Raw genomic sequence first — 20,355 nt, 5'->3', positions numbered from 1 at the left:
ATTGATTGACCTAAAATACTATTTTGGAGAAATCAGGAATGGAAGGAGGCTAAAGATAAGTATTGGGTGACAGTTCCGAACCATTCAATAACCATCGATGGAATTGTAAGTACTTTTTTCTTCCCGGGATGTCACAGTCGACATACCCAGACTTCACTAAAATAAGAAAATAGAAATGAATTTCTACAGTATATCCGAAATGAAAACAGGCACTACTGGTAGTTTTGACACGATCTCCAGAACAGAACCAGTTTCGACACGAAAGTACCACCTGAGCAGAAAAGCCCAGTTCAAGCTGGTTCGAGGTGATTAGCATGTGGGCTCGAATGACGCCTTCGCGAAGGGCAACAGTAACAGTAGATGGACACTTATCACATCGAGCAGGTAGTGTTAATCACGGCGGTCAACATCTAGGCGGTAATGATGTTTCCGCATGGCGAGTTGCGGTCAGAAGACATGAGTCCTAGTACTGGTTCACGTTTTGGTCCCGGGAATGGGTGGTAAAGCTAGAGAAGCAACCGGTTGGCATCGATTTCTGTAGCAGTGAATTTACTGCACTTTATTCGCTGTCACTGCTAGCCACATGTGACGGCATTTAATTGGTTGAAATTCGCTTTGGCATTGGATGTTTTCCGGTTCAGTGAGAAGGTGATAAATATTTATTCAACTGTTGACTTCAATCGGACAAGGACGGGCGGGCGGTATAGTTGGCGGTGGCGCGCATAGAGCGGAGCATAATCGGATCCGCTGCCAATTGCAGGCAAATCTGGACGTAAATATCAGCCCAAAATATGCGACAGCAGTTGAGGACTGCGGTAGGAAATTGGTTGTTTACGGTCCGATTTATTATTTGCGTTGCAAAATTTGTCCGACCTTTGTTTTTTTTATTTCCTATGATAAAAGTTATTTGCTGCTTCCTCTTCGATGATGAAAGTTTTATTAGAAAATATAAACATAACTAGCAGCCGCTGACTTTTGTACTAGCATGCACCAAATATTTCCCAAATTAAGAACAATACCAACACAGGCGTGCCAGAAGTAGGTCTATTTTAAGCTTTCGGAATCTGCGCATCCAGACCAGCGCAACTGTCGCGTCCGGCACGGCGGTCAACAAACTCTCTGGCAGAAAAAAGGAGAACCAGTTTGAAATTTCACTTATCGGCCCGGCAACAGTGGGTTTAGCATATTTGAAATATTGATATTTGCGAAAATAAAAACAGATTTACGAGCCCGGCCGTTCAACTATCAAAATCCCACCATTTTGTCCGTTCTCATGCAATCAGTGGATCACCATTTTTGAAATCACCACGATTACATTGAGAACCGAGAGCCCGAGTTCGCTCAGGTTATATCTAAGTGACCACCAAAATGAAACGATCCAATGGAACGGTTCACGCTGCGGAGAAACGGAGTCTCAGGGTGAGAACGATTCAAGCGAAAAAGCAATGATTCTCGTGCGCACCCACTGGCCAGGAACAGGCAGCACTTTGGTGATTGATTGACTGATTTGTTCAAGAGCAACAGGCCGGCGCGCGGCTCGTGGGGCAAAAAAAAACCACTGCGGGTGAGGAATAATAAGTCGGTAGTTTTCAGCTGTTCGCTGTGTAAACTTTATCGCGTCAGTAGTGGCAACAACCGGTCAGCCGTGGAAAACGTCTACAGCATATAAGGCATATACACGCGTTTCGATTGCTAGGGTTGGGGTACCCAGTTTTGGACTCTTCCCATTGTGGAGACCTTCATAACGGTGTCCTCGCAGGCATAGACCGTCGCTTCGCAGTTCATATTTAACTAGCTCGAGGAGTAAATTCTTGATTGGGTTAGATTAGACTAAACACAAACACACCCAAACATTCGTAAACAGGGGGGAAAACACGACCCAGCAGGCGCCTATGTTGCATATTTAATTGATTTGCAGCGAAACGATCTCCATATTATTAATCGGAGTCGGTTTGTGTGCTACAAGGCCAGACGGGGTTCGCATACACAGAGTGTGACATGGCGACCTCGCCAGAATAGATACTGACACGACGACGGGAGGGTCGGAGTGGGGGGATGCAACAATAATGGGACAGTCAATGAGATCGAATCACTTGGGAGCCAGCCTTATCGCCGGTGAGGACACAGACACAGAATAAATGAATGAATGAACAAACAAACGAACGAACGAATCTCGGACGAGAGTTCAAATGGAATGTTGGATCTAAACAGACGGTGTGAATAGATTGAGCAATGGAGAGGTTAATAAGTTCAGTTAGAGTGAGTACCATCCGATAGAGGAAATTGTAATAGAGTAACTTAGGATGATAGTTTTCTGGGGAATAGTCGACTGATATCGAACAAATTATCCCGCTCGACAGTAGGAAACTCTCGCAAAGCTGACTGTGGGTCGTTGATTGGGTACATTCGAAGATTCCGAAGACACGTAGCAGCTAAGATTGTCAATAAAATAGAGAGTTATTTAGAATTCAGAATGCTCCTAATGATCGACGTGCTAAATGATAACACATTCGATATACTTTAGGAATAGTTTTCGCAATGTTTTGCATTGGAAGTTTTGTGTAAAAACATAAAAGAAAAAAACATAAAAGAAGGTGACGAGCAGAAAAAGGTTGCCCTAGTACTTAGGGGGCCCCTTCAATCGGGAGGCCCGGGGCATTTGCCCCCTTTGCCCCCCCTCAAATCCGGGCCTGAGTCGACTGCAAATTAGTGTATGCTGATGACCTAAAATTATAGGTAGTAGTTCAATCTGTTGATGACTGCTTACGTTCACAAGCTCTGTTAGACACTTTTTTTTACTGGTGTCGACGAAGTCGGCTTGTACTTAGTGTGCTTAAATGACGTTTCACCGAAAAAGTAGTCCAATACTTTTCGACTACCAAAGCGATGGGCATTTCCCCAAGAGAGTGGACCAAGTTAAAGACCTTGGTATCCTACTTGATGCTAAGCTCACTTTTAGTTAACATCGTTCGGCTGTTATCTCAAAAGCTACACGTCAACTAGGATTTATCACAAAAATTGCTCGAGATTTCAATAATCGCCACTGCCTAAAAAACGCTTCATTGCTCATTGGTAAGGCCTCTGATCGAGGATTTTTTTTTATTTTGACCGCACAACATTTGATCAGACATTTGTCAGTTAACTTAAATTAAATTAATGAATAAATCAATATCGAGCTTTAAAATTTATTATGTAACCCCAAATGTTTCATTAGAATTATGTGTTTAGAACATAGGATGCATTTCCCTTTGCCTCTTTTTTAACTTCCCTTCAATTAGAAGAAACAGGAAAGAACAGTCGATTTAAGAGAAGGAAATCAAACTTGTTACGTAATTTTACACACATCACGGATTGAGGACGCGGTCAGCTTGTTCAATAAACATTTAAACACAACTAAAACAGTGACTCAAGTGACTCGTGTCAAAATAATCATCAAAAAGTGACCCTGTATTTATAAGTAAAATTTTAAAAACAATTTTCAAGAAGGGAAAAACTTATTACACGCGGAACTGCAAATCCGTTTGGTTTCCATAATGCGATGAGTGTGTGTTTTCAACATGGCTTTCACAACATGACAATCAGAGCAGCGAAAGAAAGCCCGTTTCCGGACGGCCGACGACCCTGAGCAAAGAGGAAGACCGGGGGAAAAGTGGCTACATCGCTGCGTGCGCTTGGTGCAACCAGCCAAGCAGTGAAGAAGTACCTGGCGAACATGGTCTCGGAGCTGCAGGCAATGACGCAGCGGTAGTTGATTTTTCTGGCAAATCCCGACGGTGGTGGTCTCACCCTGGATGGCAACAACTGGCAGGGCGCTTCGTATTTTACTTTTCCCACGAAGGAGGTGAGCACCGAGGTGAAGTATATTGCACACACCAAGTTACCCAAGAAGGTACTGCTGTGGCTAACAATCAGCGAGAAGGGGATGCCAAAGCTGCTCTTCTTTCGCCCCGGACTGATCTTGAACGGGGAAATTTATAATACCAAGTGCCTGTCAGATGTTGCGTCGCTCATCATGAAATACCATAAGACCAAAAACACGGTGATCTACTCCAACAATTTTGTTGTGAAAATTAAGGGGGGATTGATAAATAAAACAAAGAAAGAACTCAAAAACATGCTTACACGCATGTTTTCGTCCGCCATGGCGAATGTTCCGGTTAACTGCCGGAAGGCCGCGCGCAAGGGCGTAGAACCTTTCTGCTAATATAATTACCTTCCATGGGAAATTTATTAAACTCAATTATCTGTCTGAGTTATTTTTTATCACCATCCGAAGAAAGTAATTTCTTTCACCGCAAACGTTATACGACAATGTGTTTTCTTTTTGAGTGTTGATTAATGTTATTGCTTTTGAAGTAACAAATTTGTTACAAGGAGAATTTTTCGTTATTGTTCGTACCCGGACGAACACATACGATTCGCATGGATTCTCTAGGATTCCTCCTATTGGATTCCTGAGCGTTCTTGAAAAGGATTCCTGAAAAAGAATCCCCAGGAATGCCCTGTATATGGCTCTAGGATTCTTGAAATAAGAATCGTGAGTGGGAATCCTCCGGATCGTGTTTGCGATTCCTTTCACGATTCCGTCACCGAGTTATAGGTATGCTGGGGATGGATTCTCTGCGTGTTAGTAAGGGTAGTCATGATCTCGTAACATGCGTATCTGACTGGGGATGAATGTTATTGTTCTTTAGGTAACAAATTTGTTACAAAAGAGCGAATTTTTCGTTATTACTTTTGAAGTAATAAGTAAAATTGAGACCGTCTGCTAATTGAAATATCGTAATATTCTCGTGAATACAATGACTTTTTTGATCGTGTATTTCAGACTTGGGAATTTTAAAATTGCAAGATTTCAAGTTTTAGAGTATTTCGAGCGCGAGTTAATCAACGGAATACGCTGACCACAAGTTTCTAGAATTTAAATATAGGATTTTCAAACTTGCGAGCAAAAACTTGAATTGAGACAATGGAACTTATTCGAGATATTTTTTGGCTTTTAGATCAGATGAAGATTCAGGAATGCTTTTCAGGACTCATCATTCCACGAGTTCCCGACCGCCAAACTTTGGGTTTATGTTGTTTCAAACATATATGATTTGTGGATTTTTCTGCGAAAGTGATTTTGGTTTTTATGATTAGCAAAATTTCACAACCTCAAGATTGAAGAGGGGCTTGAAATCGCGAAATTTAAAAAACGAAAGTATCCATTCTTGCTATTTTTTAATCAACTCGAAATTCAAAATCAGAACAATGTTGGGAGTTCCAAAACTTTATGATTCTGGGAACTTTAAGGTGAAACCTTATTGAATCCACAAATGGCCGACTTCGAGTCACCACTTCGAATTTTCATAAGAGGCCATCCACATACCACGTGGACAGATTTTCAACGATTTTGACCCCCACCCCCTCCCCCTCTGTGGGCAAATGCCCATATAAATTCTAAAAAAATTGTATGTACCGTGGACATAAGCCAGCCCCCCCCCCCTTCCCTCGCCCAAAGCTATCCACGTGGTATGTGGATGGCCCCTAGGCACAAGACTCAGAAATATTCATTGCGATCCGTATGAAAATTCTTTTTGTGTGCTTCACCACAGCAAACATAAAATAGCATTTTCACAGGGAACGCATTAACAATTTCCGAGTCTTGTGCTTTCGAAGTGGTGACTCGAAGTAGGCCATTTGTGGATTCAATGAAGTTTCACCTTAAGGATTTCCAAGGAAAATTGTGGAAGCTTAAGCAATTTACGATACGGATGAATTAGTTTTAAAGATAGACAGTTAACAATGGAGGATTTTGAAAGGCTAAGGAACTTTCTGTACTACAACTACCTTGAAGGTTCCAATTTAGAGCTCGACCTTAAATTCAAAATAACTCGAAAACCGATGCATTTAGCTTGTTAACTACCAATAGCTTTTTGATTTCAAATGAATTAATATCATAAGAACACAAAAAATTTGAAAAATATTGCAATTAGAATTTGAAAAAAATTGAGCTTCCATAAAAAATTTGTTTTTTACATCTCAAACCCGAACTTTTTTAAAAAAAGTTATTCTCCCTTTTTTTTGTAAATTAAAATGTAGTGTTTATTTTCAGTTTTTTTCAGTTTTGAGTCAAAAAAAATTCTTTTGCACAGTGTATATTTTTTATTAAACATTAATAATTCCCTACAACTTATTCTCAGAGAGTTTTTATAACCAACCAAAGGTTTCTGAGCTACAATGCTTTTAATAAAACCCATCGTAAAACGCATACGCTCTTTTAGAAAATAACTCATGGGAATATCTCCATAGGTCATTTGGCGCGATTCTGCTTTTTATGGTTTCATAAGATAACAATTGAGAGGCTACACAGTGCAGAGAATTTTGTACTATTGAACTCTAGCACTCTACATAAACTGTTACAGTTTCGGATATCAGAAGATTCAAGATTCCAGATTGAAAAACGGAACTTTGAAGCAGCTAATTATTCCAGAACTATATCCAGTGCTATTTGTTTCAGGCTGATAATGTTCCAGATGTTAAAGGTGAGACAGATGAAATTGAAATGAAATTTTTAAAAAGTTCGAAATGTAAGCAAAATCTCAAGCTCACAAAATTGAGGGATGTCAAATTTCTATATTTTAATTCTAGGGTTTTGAGGCTGTTAGATATTTCAGGGCCTCAACAAATTGGAGAATATAACTTCACTAAGAAAAATAGTATTCGAGTTTCAGAACCTTCTTGAGATTTACTTAAGATTGTGGAAACGGAGAATTCATTTTCAACTTATGGAGTTCAAAATTGCGTTCTTTTATTACTTTAGGTGTTTATTGATTTTAAAATTTTGTAAATACGATAAAAATGAAAAAAGAAATCTAGCAATTACAAATCAAATTAATCAAAAGTTTCGGATTTTTTAGTGTAGCATTTCTGAATATTGAAGTATATAGAGTAATAAAAGACGTAAGATTCTGTATGTTCCACTATTCCAATATCGATCTTACGTGACGTTTAAAACAAAAAAAAATATGAATAAAAATCCGAAACCGGCGTGAATTTTAAAACCTCTCGACAGAATAGACAAACGAAATTTCAACGAAAAAATACATAATAAAACTTTATTTTTGTTACGAATAACTGCTTTTAAATCCACCCAAGCACGGATTTGATACTTGAAGTTGAAGTCCCGATGGTAAAGCGATAAAGTCCCATCGGTAAAAACTGCATTATGAATGAGCAAAAGTTTATTAGCAGGTTTTCTGTTTCAGGCAAATTGGAGATTTTTTTCAGATGTTCAAGCTGAGACAGATGTAAGTTTTGGAAAAAATCGAAATGTAAGTAAAAATTTCAAGTTCACAAAATGATTTGGAGTATATATCTTCATTTTAAAACTTGAGATTGTGGAGACTGAGGTTCATTTTATAATTATGAAAATCAAAATTACATTCTTCTTTAACAACTAAATTATTGAAGGATTTTAAAATCTTTGTGAAAATAATAATAATAAAAAACGAAATCTAGAAATTGAAAATCAAATACTTCGGAAATTTCGGATTTATTATGGTGCCTTTCCGAATATTGAAGTTTAAAGAGCAATAAAAGGATGTAGGATTCTTCAATTAAAACAAATATAAACAAATAAAAACGAAAATAAATAACTGCTTCTAAATCCACCCAAACACGGATTTCATACTTGAAATTGAAGTCCCGATGGTAAAGTGGTGAAGTCCCACCGAAAAAACTGCATTGTGAACAAAAGTTTTTTAGGTTATCTGTTTCAGGCGAATTGGGGATTTTTTTAGATGTTCAAGGCGAGACAGACGATAATTTTTAAAAAAAAATCGAATTGTAAGTTAAATTTCAAGTTCACATAATGAGGGATGTAAAGTTTCTATATTGTACTTCTAGGGTTTGAGTGTTATTGGATGTTTCAGGTCTCAACAACTTGGAGAATATATTTTCATTTTAAAATTAGAGATTGTGGAAACTGAGGATTCCTTTTCAATTCATGAAAATCAAAATTGCATTCTTTTATGAGTATAGGTTATACAACTAATTTAATAAAGGATTATAAAATCTATGTGAAAACAGTAATAATGAAAAAAAAATCTAGAAATCAAAAATCAAATGCTTCAAATGTTTCGAATTTTTTAATGAAGCCTTTCTAAATATTGAAGTTGAAGAGCAATAAAAGATGTAACATTCCACAAGTTTCAATATACTGAGAACGATATTTATACGGGAGATACCGTACTGCATCGAATTTCGAACACTTAAGCTATAATGTAACTTCTTGCACTAAAAAATCAACAAAAAATGAATTTTCTCGTAGTTCTTTAAAGGTTTAACATGTTGGTTATTTTATTTTTGTTGCAATTAAGGGCTCTTTACATAGATTCAAACATGTTTTGCTTATTAAATTAACGAAAATTCAGAACTCGGCTTTCATTCAATTTACGAACACTTCAATGTAATCACTAAGAGATAGATAGGCAAACCTTCTCAATACTGACTGTCACTTTTTTCAACGCCTGCTGGTTCCCTGGAAGTGGTCCTACAGTGCAGAACTATACATCACTGGATAAAGGACATTCCGATTAACGAAATGGTATATAATAATCATACTTTTGTTTACTCTACCCATAATAATGCGATTTTTATTCCGAACTGTTCGAAGTTTGGGACTGTCGAAGTTTGAGTCAAAACGGTACATGACGTTTGAAACCGTGGAAAAAGATTACCGCATAAATATAGATAAACTCGAAATCAACGTGGATTTTGATATCTCTCGAGAATATAGACAAACGAAATACATTGGAAAAATTGAAACTAAAGCTATACTTTTGTTGCGAATAACTGCTTCTGAAGGTAAAAACTGAATCATGAACAAAAGCTTCTTAGCAGGTTGCTACGATCAACTGTTCCGAAAAACGACGCTTATAGCATGAGAATAATGGAACCGCGATGCTTTTCCACTCAGTTACGTAACCGAGCATCCGGAGCTATTCCAGTGACTAAACAGAAGAGAAGGGAAAATGCTTACATTGCAATCGAACCTCGGATGGCATTTTTTGTTTCGAATTTCATACTAAACATTTCCGCGTAAAATAAGCAAAATTCCGATTCGGGTATAAAAATAATTCTACTTGTAAGATGTTTTAATTCATGTCTGCCTAATACTCTCGAAAAATCTAAATTTGACCGACAGTCTAAATAAACGGTTGAAAGAAAAAACAATAATTGGAAATACACTTTTCCAGAATTTTGTGTGAAAATCGCGTAAACATGAAATTTTATGAAAGTGTTTGTGACTAGCACAAAGGATTTCATTTTTTTTTTAATTTTTTTTCATGATTTTTGCTTTCTTAACAGTAAAGTTTTAAAAATGTTGAACTTGGGAAACGTTAAAAATTTTCTAATTTAGGAAATTTAAAATTTCAACGAAAATATTCGAGCCGAAAACTACCCGTATTCTAATTTTATATTGTTGCTATTACAAAATCCAGAAAAATCAATTTCGACTTAAGATGCAAATTTACATGCCAGTAATCCCAGAAAATCAAACCCTCAATCCGACGCTTACAAAAGTGGGCCAAGCGCTGCCCACTTTTTAATCTCGAGAGTACACATTTTCCCCCGCGCCTATGAAAGGACGCATTTACTGATTAAGAGGACCTCTTGAAAGGCACCACCAACGAGTGGAACGGGCCTTCCGCGGAATGTGAAATGTTAAGTCAAAACATAACGAACGTAAGTCAACCCCGTACAGTTTTAAGTACAGGGGACGATAAAAGTAGGTCATGGGACCCTCGGGATACGACGCGCGCGTTTGTTGAACACTAGCCAGAAACAATCGCGTTGAAAAAAAAAACAATACCAAGCCATTTTCCGTCGTGATCGTGTATCAATTTTTATGTAACTTCGCCACGGCCGTAAGTGCTTACTGCTTGAGATATTTTCAAGCCTTGTTCAATACACATCACCACCAGCAGCGGCGAAAAGCTCTTATCACAGATGGACAAAAAGGACATTTTGTATTACATAAAAGTTTACACTCATTCTTGGGAAGAGCATGAGCTACTCGCTTGAGTCACTCAGCTTAGGGGGTTGGTAAAATGGGGGGTTGCACACGTGTGCTGGGTTGGGTGGCACGGGCTGTGCCTCTCAGAGAGCAACTCTCGCGACGGAAGTCCGTCAAACTCGTGTACGGAAAGAAGACGCGGGAATGGATTTTGCGCAAACTTGCGGTAGAACTTTAATCTTTCTGACTCGATAATTAAAGCTAGACAATTTCCCGCTACCCGACGGGTCAGCCGATTCTGGGTTTGGTGTTGTCTTGAATAATGGGAACGGGTGAAACGTAAAAATCTCATGTTCTACGTTTTCATCATATTAGAAACCCTTCGGACGGGATTATGTAACCGAACCGGACCGACCGGGTTCGGGTTGTAATCGATTTTAGAGCTGCGGCGAGACAACACCTGACGAGTCGAACCCAGTTCGGCCCGGGGCTCAAACCCCTTTTGTATTCCGCCGAGGGTTTGTCTAGTGTGGAGTGAAATTTAAATAGAGTTTTAAACTGTAATTTGTAGACCTGATTGGGAAGAGCCCATTTGATTGCTGATTAATGAGTTTTAATGATAACCGTTATGTAAATATTCAGTTTTTGTTTCAGAAAGATCTGCATAACTTTGCTAATCAGCTTTAACTGTAGAGAACTATAAGTTATAAAAATCATATAAATAATTCTTGCAACGCACAAAACGTTGCTTCAATTATACCGATTGTTTTTCTATTCTGGCACAACAGTTTGACCGGGTAGAATCTAAGTGCATTGTAAACAAATTCATGTTTAATTTAAGTAATGTTACAATAATACATTCTCTGGTATATCTTTCACTAAGCAAAATCATAGCCGAAAAGTGATTAGTAATCAGTACAAAGGGTACAGACAAACGAAATACAACGAAAAAATGGACGAACACCGTTTTAGCACTCGAAAGTAAAGTCCCGCTGGTAAAGTGGTGAAGTCCCACAGGTAAAAACTTTTTCCAACGATAACGCTTATAGTATGAGAATAATGGAACCACGTTTTTTCCACCCAGTTACGTAATCGAGCGTCCGGTTACTGTTCCAGTAACCAACCAGGTGAAAAAACTGACATTGCAATCAAATCTCGAAGGGAGTTTTTTTTCGCTAATTTCATAATAAGCATTTCTAGTTTCGCTCTCTGGTACATACCTCGGCGGGCATTGTTAATTTGGTTTCCTTTCTTGCGGGGTTGCGCAACTTCGTCAAAAACCCTTCTCAAACGCGTAGCCCTCGCGGGCGAAGTTTCCGAAGAACTCCGGCAAGAACTGGGTGAGTCCGGGAGTGAGGAAATACCTGACAGTCAGTCAGTCAGTCAGTCACTCAATATACCCTATGGAAAAATAATAACGAAGGGTTTGTTTTCAGCTGCGCTGGTACCAACAACTACTTCGAAACCGCAGAAAAAAGATTATCGTTTCGGTTGGTCGCTTGGGGATTTTTTTGGAAGAAAAAGGAGACGCTCGACAGTGCTGTTTTTTTTCGGTGACGGGGTTGTGAACGTGCGGCGAGCAGCGAGTCGCTTGAGAGTGCATGAATTTGCTACCAGAGAAACACGCGAGAGGGTCGTGGGAAAAGTCGGTTTGAAACGCGCAGCACACACAAGGGTCTCCTTTTTCCGAATTTTCCTCCAAGCAACCAAGCAGTAGATCGAAGGAGCAGTAGTTAGTAGCAGTGACATCCGACGCAGCAACAGCAGTAGAAAAAAAAACTGCGAAAACTTTATTATTAAATATCCTAAAAATAAAATTTCTACTTTGGCTTGTTTCTCGTCGATTTGACACACACATACATGCAGTAGGGATCGACGGTCGGCGAAGACAGTTTTTAATTATTTTTGGGGTTGGTTATTTTTCTCTCACGATTGGAACACATACTTGTTCAACTCCTGTTTGTCAACTTCAACTTCCTTTGCGCCAGCGGATTACTCCGAGGAAATCCTTCCTTTCTTGCCTTCGTGGAGGCAACTGGTGTTGATGGTAGGTCTTTTTTTTGTGTTTCGTTACTCCTTAGGCTCTTATTTTTTCGCTGCTTTTCTACGGTGTTGAATTCTCCCCAGTGGGGTAAAATCGATTTCCCACAAAACACTTTTCCTTTTTGCCTTCGTCAGCTCACACTCACTTCACACTTCACTTCGTTTCACACTGTCATTTTGTGTCGCTTCGAGGGGTTACTAAATCAAACACTCGGCAAAGAAACTCTGCAATCGGATAAGGATGATTTTTTCCTTCTATCAGCTATCAACTAACTTCACTTCGTCACTAGTAGCAAGTATCATTCGACTTTCACACGGTGACTCCAGCAAGAATCACACACAATCCCCAACTGAGCAAAGATTTATGCAGCTGGTTTTCTTTGAACACAAGTGGAAAAGTCGAAGAACGCTCTTCAAATATGCTCCTTCTTTCTTTCCCTACTGCTGGATGTCTGTTCCGATTCTTGGAAATCACGGACCGTGTACTCGCACCAGAGAGCACACGGAGAAAAATGACCATCCGTTGATGGACAGCGATAGTCACTGGGTCCTACGGTGGTGGATCCCACGACTCGCGCTCTCGTTTGACTTGCTCTCTCCGGCGTCGGAGCAGCTGCCTCAACCACTCAGCCACTCAGCTACACGCTCAGCAGGAGTTATCGCGGTGGGTTCACCATACTGAACTGCTCGCAACAAATACTTGCAACTTCACAGCCCAAAAGTCCTTCCTGCACTGCAGGGTGCATGCAACCCTCCAACACTCTAACTGTGAGCAGTCCAGTTTGTGTGCCACCAACCGATTACACTCTTGCTTCGCACTGTCAGCAATTGAGCGACTGAGGGTTGAGTTCCGAGAAAGGGGAGATCCGTGATTATCCTTCGATATCCACCAGCCAGTCCGATTAGGCAAGATACTCACACCAACACACCTTCCGCTACTCAGTACACCACGATTTCGTGCGCGTGTGTGTATGTGTCTGTGCGTGCAGGGTCACACACTTCCTGCCAGTGACACGACCACAACACTACCAAACCTCACACCAGTAACGGGGAAGTAGGGCTGATAGTAGAGTAGAGGAGTAGAGCACAGCACAACACCACCACACCACTTAGAGCAAGAGACTTTGCGAAACGCGACCTGCTCCGAACGTGTACGGCGCTCAACTGAACGCTGACTTGACTTGGCCACGGCGTTTAAGCTTCCAATGGTCGTCGTGCTGAAAAGCTCTACTCTTGTGCTCTCTTAGTTATGACGTCACACTGCGTCACGTTCTCGCTTCCTTGCTCTCTCTCGCTCGCGCTCGTACTCTGAAACAAGATAATTTCAAAGTAGAGCATACTTCGACAGCCGTAAAATTCATCCCAAAACAAGAGGCAGTATATAAAAGCTGCTGGCGTCCGTGCGGCTGGAACTGAGCGCTTCATCGGTGAAAAGGGGGGGTATGAGGGTGTAGAGGGAGCTGCTGGATGGCGGTGGCCACGGTGACACGAGCTACTTTCGTTTGAGTACGCGGACAAGAAGGAAGGTTGCATAATGATTCGCACTTCAAAGCTTCGGCAAGGATAGCGCGCCGCCGACATTCTGGTCTAATTCCTTTTTATGCATTCAAATGAGTGAGAAAAAAATGCATCGAAAAGGTTTACATAATCGTTCGATCTTCTTGAAAAAAGTTCGTTCGACAGTCGGTCCGTTTTCCGGTTGAGGTTGAAAGATGAGTCCTGAAAAATGTCAGCTCGGCGGATTGGAGCTGGAGCCTGGACGGTTTGCGATGCTGAGTCATGTTTATTTCATCGGTTGATTGTTGTTTCGTGTTGACAACAGTTTTGGTATTTGATGCTATCAATGTCGTTTTGATTGGATTTTGTTTACGATTTAGGGTTGTTTTCTCGACAGCACGAATGAATGTTTTTTTCTTTGAGGAAATGTTTCCTTCTTCAGAAGAGGCAAAATAACAACATAAGGCGTAAAAAAAAGTTATTCGTGCATTAAAATAACATTATTGTGAAAAGTTTGGATTGCTGAAATTGAACAATGTTAGAAACACGTTCAGGGTTTAGAAGCTTGGCATCGGTTGGATGTTTTTTTTTTTTACTTGTCATATGGGAAAATTATTGGAAATGAATCCCTCGAGTCCTTGTTCCAGAATAGATGAAAAAAAAAATAAGTTTGAGCAATCGGATTTGTCAATAATTTGCGAAAAATGTATAACTCTTCATTAGATAGCTTTATAGCTTTTTACAATATTTTCCAAATAACTCAGTACATGTTGATTTTTTCCAAAGCAAATGAGTACTTTGTGGAAGTGAAATTGATCACCAATGAAATCCATGCTTTTTTCTAGTTACAGTTCAAGGAGATTTTTCTTGACATTAGAATTACAAATGAAGATAACCCGATAAACACAGTTTTCTTTGAAGGGCTGGCCAATGATTTCTACCAAATTTAATAATAAATTAATAATGCTTGAATTATTTTTTTTATTTTTTTTTCAAGTTGTCGTGCTTCAAAGCTTCAAATTAGACAGATTTTCTAGATCAACGGGTTAAATTATTGAACATTGAAGTTTTGTCATATGTTATTCGTTTTCTTCCACATTCGGCCCTATTTGATGTAAATGAAAATAATTAGACCGCCTAAGGTTGTGAGAATAATTTCGTGTTCTTGAATTCAAATTTGAATGCAAAACTGCTATTTTAGTTTCTTGAATATACAAGGTTATTAGGTTATTGGTATAGAGTCCACAGCCCTCACTTTAATCTACTCGGAGTTATTAAACTGTTAATTTTTTTAGTTACTCTTCTTTGGAGTGGCTCTAATTTTAAATGTATATTATTCAAAGCAACTTGAAGGTCAAAAATGAAGGTTAAAAAACAGTCTGAACATGTCTAAATAAATGCGAAGAACAACATTTGTGGTTTACTGGCATAATAGGAATATATAAATATTCAATATAACAAAGGTTACTGCACTGCTAGGTGGATTGATGTTTTTTTTGTGAGAAAACATAAAAATCCTCTTAGACAGTCCTTTTTTTTAATATTTTTGTCTCCAGAATATTATTTTTTGCATTTATTTAAACATGTTAGGCCTGTATCTAGTGAAAAATTTTCTCAGCTTTCAAATGAAACCAACAGAATCGCTCTATGTGGTATACACGTGAAATTCAAGCCACTCTATGGAAGAGTATCCAAGAAACTCCGAAGTAGATCCTAACGTTGAATAACTCCGAGTAGATTAACATTAGGGCATATGCGTAGAAGAGGTTATTCCATCAAATGTAGCCCTCTATCAACCCCACCAAGGAACCAATCACCCTGTATATATTCATTTTCTCAAATCATGTAGGGCATGTAGGAGTAAAACGTGTTTTTTAATCTAAATCGGTTATTTCCAAAAATATAGAACAGAGTTGCTTAAGATTAACGGAGCTCTAACATTATAGAGCAACTTTTTCTTACATTTACAATGATAAAAAAAAATACTTGATTTCATAGAAAATTTGGGTCACCCTTATATTTAATAATTTTTCAATAAGCGCTTTATCATATGTAACAACTTTGTAGAAGAATTTTTTTCTCTAAAATATTGCTATCGACTCAGCGAATAACATTAGTTTTTGTTTTAGAAAAAGGCTTCCAATGTTGTTAATATGTAGCAAATAGAACAAGAGGCCCAAGCTACTTCCCTGTGGCACACCTACAATAATCGGTTTCAAGGAACCGCGTATGTTACCTATCTCCACAAACTGAGACCTACTACCTAAATAACTTGCAATTAAATCACCTGCTAATCGATTTATTCCGTGCCAGTTCAGATAAAATGTTTTACGTAAATCGATACTCAGACTACCTACTATATTGTTTGAATCGAACGCATTGAGAATATCATCTACTGATTCAATGCAAGCTGATTACGTTCTAGAGTCTTTTGCAACCTCAAATTTTTTTTATACAGAATATTGTTGTGATTCATGTAGTTCGTGACTTGTTTCGTTCAAAGATTTTACAAAAAAACCGAGATTATTTTTGAAAATGTGATGATTTCTGGAACTTCGTAAATAATCGAAGGAAACATTCTGGGATCCCAGAAAATATGAGGTACAGAGGCGCAACCGCTACAGATACTCAATCGTCGACTGGCCTTTTCGCCGAACATTTCCGTAGTGTCTTTGCAGAGCAGCCTTCAACGGTGCGTATACCTTCTTTCGAAAGTAGCTTTGAAGTATTTCAAGTATCTGAAACTGATGTTAAAAATGGAATCCACAAACTTGACACAAACTCGTCGCCTGACCCTGACACTCTCTCTAACAGCCTCCTCAAACAGTTCCAAGGTGAGCTTTTAGTCCCTCTTACCAGTTTGTTCAACGCGTCACTGGTTTCCGGTTACTTTCCTTTAATTTGGAAAATTTCTCACATCACACCTGTTCATAAAAAAGGATCTCGCTCGGATGTAGAGAATTATCGTGGTATAACAATCTGCTACTCCTACACGCAAAACTTTTCCTTATTACTTTAGAAGCAATAGCGCAAAATTACCTTTTAGGTAACAAATCCATTACTTAAAAAGCAATAAAATTCTTCCCCAGTCAAGTAACAACACATACTGTCATATATTTAGCACGTGTTATGAGAGTACGACTATCTAATAATGGTCGTTTCCACCACATGCAACGTTTTTTCTGTCGAAAAATGCTCCTTTTCCACCTCAAGTCAAAAAAAAATCACACACCGTCGCATAAGTTGCACATGTTACAAGTTTGTTCAATCTCCAATTCATCCGGTGGGCGTGTATTAGTTCGCTCGTTGTATGCATACGGAGTAGCGAAAAAATATGACAAGAGCTGCCAAGCAACATTTTCCCCGTCATAAACTATGCAATCTTTGATGATTTCAATGACTTGAAATGGGCCCTAAAATGACATGACGATCTGTAAACTGCGTTAGAGAAAAATAAAAACATTCGCTTGCTTGCAAGCTATTTACAGCACATAATCATTGGTTCATGGAAACTCATTTGGACCTGTTTGAATATACAAAACTCGTGCCCATCCAGAACAATATTCGCAACTTCGGCAACTCTGGTCAGACAGTATTACATATTTCCATTTCAAGTAAACACTGGGGGACGAAACGAAAGTGTTTCTAATTGGACATTTAGGGTTGACGGTTGAGATTCTGATTATGTGTGGATGAAGGGAGACAAAAATGAACCAGATCGTTGCATCAATACAAATGCAGCGAGTGAAGTCTTGTCAACACATGTATTGCGGTGCTTGGCTGTATGTTCTCCTGCAGAAACACATACAAGCGTGTGGCCGTCATAATTTTTATTACTTTTTGTTTGTTACTTTTTGTGTATAATGCGCAGTCATAAGACACAAAAAGTAATAAAAAATTGCCCGAAAGTAATAAAATATTCCCCGTTTGCGTTGGGTGTAAGCTTTTCGAACGGCTAGTGTACGATTCTCTTTACGAGCTAGTCGCTGAACGCATTTCTTCTGTGCAACACGGACTTTTAAAGAAGAAATCCGTTACCACGAATCTATGCGAGTTTAACTTCTCTAGTAACCGATTATATATGCAAAGGTTTTCAAGTCGACTGTATTTACACAGATATGAGCAAGGCATTTGATGCGGTTAAGACGGAAAGCATTCTTCGATCGATTAGTGACTTCGGTATTGGCGGTCCACTCTACAATTGGTTGCAAACATATTTGGTGGGAAGAGTTCAGTATGTTAAAATTAAGGGACACGTCTCTGATTCGTTCATTGTGAATTCGGGAGTACCTCAAGGAAGCCACTTAGGACCACTGTTATTCGTACTCGTGATGAACAAGCTCCCAGACAAATTGACTAATGCTATGATTCTGATTTATGCTGATGATGTGAAAATTTTCTTGCCCGTCAAAACAAATGACGATTTTCTTAAATTAGAACTGGACTTGCAAAGTTTTGGACAATTCTGCTCGGATAGTGGTCTAAACGTTAACGCTGAAAAATGTTCAGTTATGACATATTCTCGTAAAGTATCTCCTATCGAGTTCAAATATCATTTCAATGGAACTAAGTTACCACGTGAAGAAAAAGTTCGCGACCTAGGCGTCACATTTGACCGACAACTTTCGTTTACAAATCATATTGACAATGTAGTTACAGACAGCTTGAAATTGTTTTCTCTTGTGAGACGGTACGGACGGGATCTCGAAGACCCTTATTCTATATTAGCAATTTACAAAGCGCTAGTACGGAACAAGCTGGACTTTGCGAGCGTTGTTTGGCGCCCCCAATATGTAACACATATTCAACGAATTGAAGAAATCCAAAAAAAGTTCGTGCGTTTTGCCTTACGGAACCTTAGATGCAATGGTGGTCAACTACCTGCCTATCAAGACTTGTGTGCATTAGTTAATGTTGACATAGTATATTGCCGACATAGGATTGCTGACATAGTATTTTTCACCAATGTATTAGCAGGAAGGAATGATAGTCGAACCCTTTCAGCCCGAATACATCGTAATAGCAATACGGTTACGCTAAGAAACCCAAGAGTGTTTAACCCTCCGCAACGAGCTCGGAATTATTCACAACATGAGCCTACATGCCGTTTCATGAGATCATTTAATGAACTACAGCATATTGTTAACATCGACATGTCGCCTGCAATCTTGAAAAGCAGACTAAGTTTATATTTAAGAGGACAACTTCATGAGTGTTGATTGATTGTATTTTTGTCTTTAATTTATTGTATTTTAATATTAAGTGTGGATAACGGGCCTAAAGCCTTTATATATTCCATAAGAAATAAAAATAAATAAATAAAAGATTTTTGAACTGAAAAAATATCAATCAAAATTTATTCATTCTTGTTCTCGAGGAAATTTAATTATGCACTCATTGGATCATTGATCGACTGATTTCAATTAGGTTTGTTGTACAAAGTCAACTAATAGCTCTTGGATATTTTTTGTAACATCCTGGTGAATCATATGTTTTACATTTATGGTACACGCAAAACTTTGCCTTATTACTTTAGAAGCAATAGCACGAAATTGCCTTTTGGGTAACAAACCTATTACTTAAAAGACAATAAAATTCTTCCCCAGTCAAGTAACAACACATACTGCCATATATTTAGCACGTGTCACGGGAGTACGACTATCTAATAATGGTCGTTTCAACCACATGCAAGATTTTTTCTGTCGAAAACTGCTCCCTTTCCATCTCAAGCAAAAAGAAAAAAAATCACACACCGTCGCATATGTTGCACATGCTACAAGTTTCTTCAATCTCCAATTCATCCGGTGTGCGTGTATTAGTTCGCATACGGAGTAGAGAAAAAATATGACAAGAGCATTTTCCCCGTCATAGAGTATGCAAACGTTGATGATTTCAAAGACTTGAAATGTGTCTTGAAATGACATCACGATCTGTAAACTGCGTTAGAGAAAAACAAAAACATTCGCAAGATATCTAAAACACATACTCATTGGTTCATGGAAACTCACTATCCAGACAATATTCGCAACTTCGGCAACTCTGGTCAGACAGTATTACATATTTCCATTTCAAGTAAACACTGGGGGACAAAACGAAAGTGTTTCTAATTAGACATTTGAGGTAGACGGTTGAGATTCTGATTATGTGTGGACAAAAATGAACCTGATCGTTGCATCAATACAAATGCAGCGAGTGAAGTCTTGCTAACACATGCATTGCGGTGCTTGACTGTATGTTCTCCTCCAGAAACACATACAAGCGTGTAGCCGTCATAATTTTTATTACTTTTTGTTTGTTACTCTTTGTGTATAATGCGCAGTCATAAGACACAATAAGTAATAAAAAATTGCCCTAAAGTAATAAAATGTTTCCCGTTTGCGTTGGGTGTACAGTAGAATCATCGTTGAAAATTATATTTATCTAATTCTTCATAGGACATTACTCACTTCTCCGAGTGTACATAATTTACCAAGAATTTCGTTTACTTTAACTTAATTTAATATAATTTTGTTAGGCTAAACTTTTCGGAGTTTCGACGAAGTTAGAAAAATTTTATGAAAATCCATACAAAAGTTGAATGGTGCGAAACCACATAAATATTGGGTGGAATTAGCACAATAATTTGACAATTCATCCGATATCCAAGCAACTGGCATTATTTACGGTCAAAATTTATACCTCTGATTCTTAAGTTATTTTCATGTATATCGCAGGAAAAAATACGAATTCAGAATATACTCGTTTGTCGAAAAAAGTAGTTGAATTTTTCAAACATAAGATTTCTGGCAACACTAACACTGAAAAATGTATTT

The 20,355-nt window shown here is 38.5% G+C and overlaps 1 protein-coding gene across 8 annotated transcripts in view; it reads right to left on the bottom strand.

Annotated features, from left to right (window-relative positions):
• The window catches only part of LOC129727768 (sodium/potassium-transporting ATPase subunit alpha), a 182,397-nt gene that overhangs the window by 54,641 nt on the left and 107,401 nt on the right, over window positions 1-20,355 (bottom strand). Inside the window, exons 1-3 of one of the 8 annotated variants that reach the window (XM_055685955.1) lie at window positions 12,966-13,227; window positions 11,949-12,271; window positions 11,224-11,404 (exon numbers count right to left, since the gene is read on the bottom strand). The exons of 5 other annotated variants lie outside the window; for them this stretch is intronic. In XM_055685955.1, the coding sequence (XP_055541930.1) occupies window positions 11,224-11,235 (12 nt within the window). In that variant the 5' untranslated portion in view covers window positions 11,236-11,404; window positions 11,949-12,271; window positions 12,966-13,227. Of the gene's footprint in view, window positions 1-11,223; window positions 11,405-11,948; window positions 12,272-12,965; window positions 13,228-20,355 lie in introns of those variants that run through there. 2 more of the 8 variants (XM_055685964.1, XM_055685972.1) reach the window with 2 other exon arrangements.

This window comes from Wyeomyia smithii, chromosome 1, assembly GCF_029784165.1.
Source record: "Wyeomyia smithii strain HCP4-BCI-WySm-NY-G18 chromosome 1, ASM2978416v1, whole genome shotgun sequence".
Lineage (NCBI taxonomy): Eukaryota > Metazoa > Arthropoda > Insecta > Diptera > Culicidae > Wyeomyia > Wyeomyia smithii.
Note: the sequence above shows the minus strand (reverse complement) of the source record. Positions and strands in the feature narration are given on the sequence as shown.